Here is a 12072-nt window from a genome sequence, read left to right on the forward strand (position 1 = left end):
ATGCTTTACAGTTTCTGCAGATGATGGTGACAGATTGCTGACAGTGTCTAGGCTGTTTAACCTCCTTGTTAAAAAGCTCTAGCACGATCTATTACGTAGACGTTTAAACTTTAAATTCATTACTAATCTTATTCTCACAGTTGAATCAATATCTTTGTGGTCAATTATAGATTAAATGTGTCAAAATAAAATAGGCCAATTTTTTTTGCATTTATTAATAAAGTTAAAGTAAGTTTTTCATAAACTGACATTGGATTTACACTTAACAATATTGACATCTATTAAAAACAGCCATATTATAACATTCGAACTTTAATGCTATAAATAAATGGAGGGAACAATTAAAATGGCAAAATAACTGTCATATGAACTAATGAAACAAAAAAAATGTCAAAAACTATGTTACGTATCTTATTATTCGACATTTAAAATTATTCATATAATGAGACAAACTATTTCCTACCAATCAGTATAAAATTCACATTTTCACTAGTAAAAAAACATGACAAGGGATAGCATTTTTGCATTTATATTTAGCTGTGGATAATTTTTAATCTTTTTTATGCGCCAAAATTTGGATTAAATCCCTTTATGTATTTTTTTAAAACATAATTGCAGTATACCCCAAAACATGCTAATATAGTACCCTTAATTGTGAAATTAATAATAATTTACATCTTAAAGAAATTCAATTAGTTTGCTTTCTTGAAATACTCCTTGCTTTCCATTGGGCTTGGCTTGATGGTAGCTGCGTTGGTATCCGGATTCCAATTGGCAGGGCATACTGTGAATACATATATTAAGGATTGGTTTCACTCTACTATTAGCATATGTTGGAGAAATAGCAGTAGTGTTTATTCTAATAGTCATTCGTTATCATTTCGGCCATTGTTAGATATAGGCTTCTGCCATAGATTTCCAATAGAACGGAGAAGTAATATTCAGTAAAAATAATTTTAACTTTAAGTTTTCTCACAGAGACCACAGTACATAGACAAAGTGATGATTATTATTAAGTTTTTTTGGTCAAAAAAATTACATAAAATATCATAAGTAGCTGTAAAGAAGAATTCTGGAAACACATCTAAGAAATATTCTTAAGCAATGAATAGGGTCTATGTAAAAAAGTTTCACATCTAATAGAACTGAAAACAAAAAAAATTCTTGCGGTTCAATTCTGTTGTATTATCTTATACCACTCCACACATATGTTGATTTTTTTTAAAAAAAATTATGTAGTATGTTGAGATTTTGTTTTATATCAAGTTTGTGTGTTATACACATTTTGTATATTTTTAACTTCATCTATTATATATATCATATCATCATCTAAGTGGCACACCAACATATATAATTTATTATTGATCGCATAGTAAAATAATTTAAACCATATATTAAACAAATTTTTCTTTTCAACCATTAGATGCTCACTACAAGCCATAGACCTATCCCAAAGATCGCCTTGACCGCTCTGGTGCTGCTCGCATCCAGCGAATGCTCACTGCCATTTGGTTTATTTTTACTTATTGTCGCCTACTGAAGAACCTTTCGTTACCAACAGACATTAGTTACATGAGCAATGTGCCCCACCCACTGACTCTTTAAGTTCCATCGCAACTGGCCATTCTTCAAGTTGCGATGGGATCTTGATTCTCCTGCAGATCTCTTCATCTTTGATTCGACCTCGCAGTGAACCTCAGAGCATAGCTCTCATCTTTACTCTCGGTTACCTTGAGCTTTCTTATAATGTCCAATGTAAGCTACAATAACCACTAGCAAAACACAAAACAGACTTGTCACTTTTTTGTGACAGGTGTCGGTTTTGTGACAGGCATTATGTTGTCACCAAAATTACATTGGTGATGAATTTTCCTGTACTGCATGAAAACAAGTTTATTATCTATATGAAATAAAAAAATGATGTTTCACCTTCTCCATGCTTGTCAGCAAATTGAAAAGCCTTCACTAATCTCAGGGTTTCATCCACAGACCTTCCGACTGGTAAATCGTTTACTGACATGTGTCTCAAAATACCCTTGCCATCTATTAGGAAGAGACCTGAAAAGAAAAGTGTATTAGATACAATCCTACCATTGGGTATTATAAGTAAAATAAATAAAGAATTAAATACATTCTTAACTATGAAATTGTTCTTATTGTCAAGTATGTCTTTTTTGAACAGACTATGCTACTGAAATGGCATTAGCAGATTTAGAGGGTTCTAGAACGTGGACCCTCGACTCGAGACGCTACATACTATTATTTCACCAAATAAGAAGGCCGTCGAGCTCTAAATCGATTCAGTGGACGCTCCATGGAGTGACCTACAAGAGCCTCCATGAGGGAATTTGGGCTGATGTCACTTGTCGATTTATTATGGTTTTAAGGGTGTAATTATTGGGTATAATAATGTAAAAAATACCAAACTTAACCAACGAAATAACTAGGAAAAAATTTGTAGTGCATGAATAAATTCAATGTATGTGGACCGGGTAGTGCTGTGCTATTTATAATGTGCCAAAAGACTTAGGCCAGTTCCAAATTTAAGCGTTGGTTAAGTATGGAGGGGAGTCTGGTTGGTAAGGGTTAATACCAATACACAGTTCCCACTCGTGATGGTCCTCCAGAGAATAATGTGCTCCTACTAGAAATGAAGGGCCCTAAACTCCCATTAGCTTCAAGGACTTTAGTTCAGACTTTAAATTGACGAGGTCTCGAACCATCGTGATAGCATCATGAGGGTTTTGGAAGGTATCGTGAACAACGCATAACATGGGACAGGACAACTAAAATAACACAACAACAGGGACTGCAAGTAGTTCTAGCCGGGACATACCGCGGTCTCTCACAAAGCGCAAAGAGCGACCACTGGGAGTTTTAGTGGGTTGGAATCCCTAATAGCCTTGTCAAAGTTGGGGATACGGAACAACCAGAAGATTTTCCCCAAAACCAAAAAAGGTTACTACCAATCTCTTACTGTTTTTTCAACTTGAATTTTATCTTAATATTATTATTTTCTTTCCTAACTGGCTCCAGTCCTGTCACTGCCGGTGCTGGGTATCGCCCGAATGTGCTTCTGTGCTACGTTGCCTAGCCAAAGCCTTGCTACTGCTCTATACTTTATTTGAGGGTGAAAAGAGGCGGCCAAAAGCTTCCCGTCTTAGATTGTTATTGTTGTCTTATGTTGTTGATAAAATCTTTGGTTTAGAAATAACGATGACCATATAAATGTGCTTAAAAGTTAAAAATGGCAAGCTGACCAAGAAAATGTAAGCTACTAGGAGAGTAGGTTATAAAATAAGGCTACCTATAAGTTAATAATACATGTTAGTCTTACCTCGTAAGGCAAAGCCTTCATCTAAAAGCACTTCATAATCTTGTGAAACTTTCTTCTTGTAATCTGCTAACAGTGGAATTTCGATTTTACCCAGCCCTCCATCCTATTAAATTAGAGAAAATTATTACCAAATTGTTTTGAAATATCTTACAAATTTGAGAGAAACAATATTGAGAGTATAATCAAAATTATATTCATATGGTAAACACTAGAAACCTTAAAGGTACAAGAAATATATTACCCGGCGATAAATATTGCACATCGACTTTTGGAAAAGGACAATCGGCTTTGTAGAGCATTATCTCTGTCGCACGACTGACAAAACTTCACATAGGTAAGGTGGGACAGAGATAATGCTCTATGGAGCCGAAATTACCCGATTGTTTCTTTCCAAAGGTCGATGTGCAATATTTATCGTCGGGAACTGTATTACATCCAAAATTATCACATATTCTAATGTACCAAAAAAAAGCCTAGAAAATGGATTTTTTTGGACTGGACTGTTAATACTACCTAAATGGCATTTGTATATACTGCAGGTTTAAGACGACAGGGCGTAGAAGGCGCTAACCTAATACCTCTTTTACAGTAGCTAAGCTCTAGGGTCCGGGGACAGCCTCGACTTGGAGTATTACACATTACTAATTCAATGGATTGGGAGGCTGCTGAGATTTAGAGAAGGCCTTTAATCATTAAGAATCTTTATTAACAACTAACATTACTAGCATTGTTTAAATGTAAAATATGGTTAAGAATTAAAAAAAAAGTTTTTGTTATGTACAGTCGCCGCCGTTTAAGTCCATAGACGCCCACTACACATGGCATTGCATAGGCCTCTTCCAAAGGTATCTGTGGGGGGATGTAACATATTTGTCACATTCGGCAGGGGGGTTGCCGATCGCAGTGTATATTATGGTACGCAGAGAATGCTGCTGCCCATCCTCAGGTAACTTGTTTACAAACAGTGGCAGTCCAATAAATTTATACACAAAGTGTCAATTGTATTAGAACTTACAATAAGGCTACCACTTTATTATGTATACATATATGTAATATATTTTTATAAACATTTTGTTTTCTGTATGTTATACCTAATCTAGTAATAATAAATTTGTTCTTGCTGGGTACTTATGTGTTTTAATTGCCTTTTCTATGTATGATTGAAAATAAATATATAAAAAATAAGAAAAAATAATGTTATAGTTATTATATAAATTGATACCAATAAATATCCGCCACCTATAAATATTTAAATCCCATTTTTGAGCTCTGTTTTGCCGATGTACACATGAAAATTTCGAAGGTTCTTGAAAACACAGATTTAACATTTTAAATTTTAGATTAAATGCTACAATATAAGTGACAAACCTTCCTTGGTGTGTTGGTCCATGCCAAATGACTAAACTCAGAATCTGTAGAAACACCAATAACCTCACACTGGATATTGCCAAACTCTTTATACCTGTCACTGAAGGCAATCAACTCAGTTGGGCAGACAAATGTACTGGAAAAAAATAATAAAATGAATTTAATTAGCAATATTCATATTTAAGTTGTGAAAACATCTATGGTACAATTTCTTAAAAAAGGCAAGCCATTTTTTGTTTTAATATACTTTCAGTTTTTGGACTAAATATTGTTAATGTATATGTATCTTTATTAAATAAATTATCCCAATGTATACATTCATCATTCATTCATCTGTGTAATATTTTAGGATAAATTTTATAAGAACTTTTTATAAAATTTATTTCGATTTCCCAATAGCTGGCATAGGTTATGTAAATTTAAATACTGAAATAATTCAAAAATCAATCGAAGTCAAAAATAATCATTAAAAGGGCAGCATGTGATTTGCAAGCTGCAGTTTGGCTACCCTGTTATAGAACACAGATGTTAATTTTGATAGCTACAAGGGAGATAAACACAATATATATTTATATTGCAATATACATACATATATAATGTTTAGCTATTGCAGTAGTCCTTAATACAGCCATTCAAATTATATAAAATAAAATTGAAGTGTAAATCATTTAAAATAACAGGATATTGAATCTATGTGAAACTTACAAGTCCAGCGGGTAAAATAATAAAACAACATATTTCCCAGAATAATCAGCAAGTTTCACTTCTTTAAATTCCCCATTAACAACAGCTGTGCCTCTAAAGTCCGGTGCAGGTTTCTGTATTCTTGGTGCAAAGGCAGCACAGGCTGAAATTACAGATTATATTTCATTTATTGTTGAATTTATTAAATGTGCAATACATTGCTATTAATAAGGTCTTACTGATGTAATTTCTCATTTATTGTTAAACCCGAGAGCTATAAAGTATTTTGTTTTTTGGTCATTGCTTCAAATTATTCTTTATATAGTCATTATGTGAGCAGTGGTAGCCCAGTGACAGAGGACTGAGACTTGCGAAAATAACTTGTGGGTACAATTTCGAGGATACAATCTTATATAATTAATTTTATACTTTGTGTATTAATTATGTAAGATTCCCTCTGCTCACAAACAAGTTTTCCGAGGATGGGCACCAGTATCTTCTCCATACCATAATGTGATTGCCAACCCCGCATACCAAGCATGGCAATTATGTTGTATTCCCACTTAAATATTGTTGGGCAATGCTTATGACTTGCAGTGGGTGTATATTGGCTGCTTCTATTGTCTTTATAAAATGAAAAATAAAATATCAATAATTATTGATTGTAAATTACAGCTACGAAGTAACGTTATTGAAACAGGGTGATGAACACTAAATAATATGTTTGACATATAATGATAAAACGTAACTTTCTACAATTACGAAAAACTAACTTAAATATTGAGTAAAGATATTAAATAAAACATTGCACTTGCGAGACCCCAAATAATACTAGTACTTATTATGTACGTAAGTGTTATGTTTATAATCTTTGAGGTTAAATGTTGGTGTTATATACGAGGTTATTAGATACATACGTGAATTAAATTTGAAACAATCAATTCAGTGACATTTTTTTTTCGGGCAAAGATCTTTGTTCAGTATCGCGTGTACATGGTTATGTAACATACTTACTTGTGGAAAAATTTGTTTTCTTTAATAAAGGAAGCCCAGCCGTTACCACCTATAACAAAAAAAGTAAATGTGAAGTAAATGAAATATAAATATCTTTCCTGCCACTAAGAAATACATAAAAAAAACATTTACCCTACGAATGCTTTGTTTAATGAAAATCGACATTATATATATATTTTATACTTTCAAAGTTATTAAAAGTAAACTTATTTGAAAGAAATTTCTCGCAAGTCGCAACAGTGAATATTATTCCGTTGCAAGGTAAAATTTTGACATTTGACAATAACTTGCAATGTGATTTTGACATTCGGTATGTTTAAATTTTCTAATGGCAATATTGATTCATTTGAAATAATTTTTAATGGTTACATGTTTACTATTTAAAAGTACATGGATGTGATTAAATATGTAATCACTAAAACAAAATTTTCTACAACAGTGATCATGTCAGTATAAATTTTATACTAAATATAAATTAATAAAAAAGAGTAATTGTAAAGAGAGCACTCCTCATTTATATACATTGCTAGGTAAATTACTTTTAAGTTTTTAACAAATAAAATGCTAATAATTATATCACTCATTATAGGGTATCAATTTAGGTGTTTTATTTCTGCGTGAGATTATATAACTTTCATTACCATTACGTCCTCGAACCAAAAAGTAAAAATGGTTATGAATCACTGTTTAGGGTCGGATATAGTTACTGTCGTTGTACCAAGGTATTCTAAAAGACATAGTAATTGGTGGAAAAAATACTTTTTTTATAGTGTAAACATAAATAAATGTATTTGACGATTTTGTATGCTTGAAGATTCATTTGTTTATTTTTCTAAATGAATCTAATGCTTTTGTATCAAAGTAGATATTCCTTTGTTGCACACTGGTGCAATAACTTTGCCGAGAAATTGCTAGACTATTTTTTTAGTCACGGCAAAATATGCATATTTATTTCATTGACCCACGATCTTTTGTTATTAATATTTATAACAAAAGACTTGAATGTAACAACTTCATCTAGATCAGTGTGATCTCATCATCATCATTTATCATAGTCATGTTAAGTTTATCTTACAGTATTTAACCTACCTTCTAAAATGCTAGATGTTGTTGCATGAGTCTTACCATTAAGAAATTAAATGCGATAAGAATTAATAATCACAAGAGAAAATAAATAATTGCTTAACAATTTCGGTTTTTACATATACAGGATGGAAATAATTGTAAAAGCTTTAAAGGGGTGAATATTGAGCCGATTTGTCAACAAACAGCTTTAAAGGCCTTATTAGGATCATCTGTACATGGGCATTCTGAAATGTGTTTTTTTTTTGGCGGTACAAAATCTGGAGGGTTAAATAATGACCAATGATTAATTATAACACGTAGTAATTCGTATTTTGAAAACTCTTATGTTAATTATATCTGTATTTACATAAATATTGAATTTTTATAACATGTACCTCGCATTAATTGATAAAAAATATGCTATCATTTACGATTTTCAAACCTTTATACCTAGTTTCAATTAACTTGTATATAAATTATAATATAAAATTATAAATTATAGGGGAATTGGAGAATTTGCATGTCATTGCGTGTATTTTACGTGACATAAGTACTTTCTAGCATGTTACGTTTTTATTTTGTTATCTTTACTACACGTTCACAATAGTACAAAATTCGCCTCGTTTTAAAATCAAATCCGACAATGGTTTAAAATTTCCATATTTCACAATAAATCTTTTTAGAAGGATTAAGGTAAGGCTTATTCAGGTTAAATTTATGAAAATTAAAATGTTCAACTTGAATTATAAAATTAATTAAAGGAGACGTAATCCCTAAATCTCGTTATCCCTTTGAATAATTTAAGCCTGCAATAAATGTGTTATATTTATAGCAAATTTTATTTAGTATTTCCGTGTGAAAGATAAAGGTTGCCTAGAAGATAGTGTTTGGTTTGTAAGTTTGAAAACATCATTACCTTTTCGGAATAAGGTACATATTTTCGCTGAAATAAAACACTGCGTGAAATTTTCCGACTTTGTTCCAAATAGAATGCTTGTAACGGATCTCTGATGATAGATTTATGTTTTTAAATACGATTATTTGAAAAAGTAATAAACAGTACGAAGGGAGGATGGTGGATTTCTCTCGCAATGTTCCAGTGGTCGAGTGAGCATCACACGTTCGCCGGCAAGGCATTCTTTAACAATAATGATTTTTACCTTCACAATTTTGTTCACACTTCGCTATTCCTCGAATAAGTGATGGACCCAGTTAAATTTTAATTCGTTCCTAGGTACAAAGATTTCGCGCAACTGCTTTGAACATCCCAGATCTAAGACCCTGTCGATATTTACGGACTTCCGAAAACATTGAACTGGTTAAAAGCAGTTTCCGTGAAAATCCACGACACGTAAGAGCAGCCTAATTGGAACTTTTCAGAACGATTATCCATGAAATTCCTAAAAAGGGCCTGAAATTCCATAATTTTAAAACTAAAAATGTTGTAGAATTGATAGAATGAAACTTTGTTTCACGCAAAAATTTTTTGTCAAACGATTTTGGAGTGTTCTGTAAATATTATTTTTTTAGAGCGACGAGTCACGAGACTCATTTTATATTAAACGACCACCTCAGCAAGTTAATCTGCCGCTACGGGTTGCGACTGAAATATCAAAAACCGTTACATTGCGCATGAGTAACTGTTTGTAGTGGTTTTACCACGAATAGGATAATTGGACCTTTTTTTTCGAAAATGTGACAATTAATTAGGGAATTCTTTTTGCCGAACCTGCTAGCTCTTTCATTGTGCTAACCACACAGATGGTTCCAAAAGGAAGGAGCAGCTGCACACACTGGTATGGCTTCAATGAAGTTGCTTCGGTAAGCGTTCTCCCAAAAACTGTTCAGTCGCTTTTGGGATATCCCATGGCCACCGAGGTCACCCGAGTTAACCCAAATGGATTTTTTGTTATCTCAAAAAGAGAGTTTTGAACAACAATTCCCGAGCCCTTGTAAATTTATAAAAAAATATGTGTCAATCAATCATCTCAAGCGAACCCAGTTTACTGCACTTTGTGGCGCTGAAAAGAAGGCTCCAAGAAGATCAGAACGTAAAGAACGAGATAAAGAATTTGTGAGGAAAGAAAGGAGTAAGATTTAAAAAAAAAACTGAGAAATTATTTATACAGGGTGGCCCATAAGTCCTTTGAAAAGTAAAATTTGAATAAAACGAACAGGGTGCGCGTGAGCGGTGCAGGGGAAGCGGGGGGAGTAACTTCGGTTTCTGGGAATTTAGTCGGGATGGAGCGTTTTACCGGAGCAGACCGTGCGTTTTGTGTGCGCGAGTTTTATAAAAACGACAATTCGGCAACCGTTGCGTGGCGTAAATTTCGAGAACACAAAGGTTTACACAACTTTGACGACACTCCAACTCTTCAAACGATTAAGAACTGGGTTGCTAAGTTCGAGGAGACCGGTTCGACGTTAGATAAACCGCGGTTGGGTCGCCCAAGGACGTCACGTACGGAACAAAACATAGACGCAGTGACACAGTCTATTCGCGAAAATCCGACACAGTCAACTCGTAAGCGCTCCAAAGCATTAAACGTATCCAGGACTTCGTTACAACGGATTTTGAGGAAAGATTTACATATGCACCCTTACAAAATTCAGTTGATTCAAGAATTAAAGGAAACTGACGGTATTCAAAGATAAAATTATGCGAATGAAATGTTGAATCGGTTTACTTCCTTCAATAACATAATGTTCTCTGACGAGGCTCATTTCCATCTTAACGGGCATGTTAGTAAACAAAATTGCCGCTATTGGAGCCCCATCAATCCAAAACTTAAGCATCAGAAGCCCTTACATAGTCCGAAAGTGACTGTTTGGGCCGCTATGTCAGCCCATGGTATCCTAGGGCCTTACTTCTTTGAGGATGGCAGAGGGCGCGCAGTTACTGTTACGTCGGAGCGATATGTGGCTATGATCGAAGAGTTTTTCATACCAGAATTGCAAAACTTTTCAGGCTTTAATGCCAGGACGTGGTTTCAACAGGATGGGGCCACTTCTCACACCTCTAACACTGCTATGCCCGTTATCCGTCAACTTTTTCCTGGCAAAGTGATCTCTAAGAAAGGAGACATTTCCTGGCCTCCACGTAGTCCAGATCTGACCCCGATGGATTTTTTTTTGTGGGGCTACCTTAAGGCTAAAGTATACGACACAAACCCGCGGTCAATTGAAGCCCTAAAAGAAAACATCCGCAGAGAAATGACAAGCATTTCAGCAGTGACGTGCCGCGCAGTCATCGACAATTTTAGACGTCGTTTGCAAGAGTGCCGTGATCGCAACGGATTACATTTAGAAGATGTTATTTTCAAAAAATAATTCCCGTCTTTTAAGCTTTTTTTGTAAATAAAAATTTAATTCATAATGTAATTAGTTTTATTTTAATAATTATTTTTCATATCAAAGGACTTATGGGCCACCCTGTACCTGAAATGAAACGTCTCTTCCCCAACATGGCAGAGGAACAAATTAAAAAAGAACAGAAGACTTCATTTCGACGTACTCTTTAAAACATTTAAACAGCTTAATTCAATGTAATATATTTTTTATTAAAGTTTAAAATAATAAATCTCCCATCAGACTACTCCGTATTTACAAAACTCTTTGGGAATTTATATTAGTCGCGCGGTGCGTCAATGGCTGATTTTGGCGATGTTGATTAACACAGGGCCATGTTGCATTTTAAGCGTTACTCGAAGTTCATATACGTATATTAACTAAACGATTGTTCTTTCTTCACTTGAAGTGTGGCGCAGGTGGGAACTTGTGGGTTAATGCTTAATGGGATGTGTGGCTTCTGAAACAGCATCCGTTCTTAGTGCCCGCCGGCTTCCTAAACGCGAACAGCTTGGTCGGACCAAGGTTGGACCCGGATTCATCTTTGGCTCGCCTGTAGTCCGCGCTGCCGTCCCAAACCGCATCAAAACTACACAGCTCTACTCAGGTAGAGCGGTTTACTACGCTCAAACGTCATCGTACAACTGGAATGCATCTGTCTAGCTTCTGTTTTATTTTTAAGTTCACAGACCTTTCTGCTTCGTGAACTCAGTTTCGATGAAACTGTATAAGCCCCCAGGCTAACAGCATCAACTTCAACCGAAACCAAGCGTGCTGCAACATTGTTCATTGACAGGTTATTGTAATTCAAAATTACTTCTTATAAAATGTAAATGGATATCATTTACAGTATGATAATTACGTAAAAGGTAACTAAGGTATATCAAATACATTTTTATATTACTTTCAACGAAGTAGCTTGTTCTTTTATTTTTAAAAAGAAAAAAACATTACTTTAAATATAGCAATTTATAACCTAACTTTATGCTTACAAATGACTTTTGTTTTATTATTACTTGAATAGCGATTTTAACAAACCCAGTTCTTAGTAAGAGCTTCGTACACAGAATTTAATTAATTCTGTGTTGTAGAGGTAAAAATAAGATTTCATTTTTCTGTTACAACTTCGAATTGTTTATGTAAGAACTTAATAGTGTCTCTTTATAACTTCTTTCTGACTTTAGTGCGACTGAAATTATAAAATTAAATTATAAGTAGCATATTATAATTTGCGGGAAATTGAGTAAAGGGAATTT

General features: G+C 33.9%; 1 protein-coding gene across 1 annotated transcript; it reads right to left on the reverse strand.

Annotated features, from left to right (window-relative positions):
* Positions 1-490: 490 nt before the first annotated feature.
* On the reverse strand, positions 491-6615 carry LOC137926082 (peroxiredoxin-2-like). The gene is made up of 7 exons (XM_068769626.1): positions 6536-6615; positions 6404-6452; positions 5411-5552; positions 4706-4841; positions 3338-3440; positions 1930-2058; positions 491-784 (listed from the first exon to the last, which is right to left on the reverse strand). The coding sequence occupies exons 1-7, from the start codon at positions 6566-6568 to the stop codon at positions 693-695; spliced, it is 684 nt and encodes a 227-aa protein (XP_068625727.1). The 5' UTR covers positions 6569-6615; the 3' UTR covers positions 491-692.
* Between the last annotated feature and the right edge of the window lie 5457 nt (positions 6616-12072).

Source organism: Battus philenor, unplaced genomic scaffold (genome assembly GCF_028537555.1).
Source record: "Battus philenor isolate CCGP_79_NKW_IND1 unplaced genomic scaffold, ilBatPhil1.0.hap1 SCAF_28, whole genome shotgun sequence".
NCBI classification, from domain to species: domain Eukaryota; kingdom Metazoa; phylum Arthropoda; class Insecta; order Lepidoptera; family Papilionidae; genus Battus; species Battus philenor.

Coding starts and splice junctions, on each gene's coding strand:
- LOC137926082 (XM_068769626.1), bottom strand. CDS start 6,568: ATGTCGATTTTCATTAAACAAAGCATTCGTAGG. Junction 4,842..5,410: donor TTATTTTACCCGCTGGACTT/GTAAGTTTCACA, acceptor ATTTTTTTCCAG/TACATTTGTCTGCCCAACTG. Junction 3,441..4,705: donor GGACCAACACACCAAGGAAG/GTTTGTCACTTA, acceptor CTAATTTAATAG/GATGGAGGGCTGGGTAAAAT.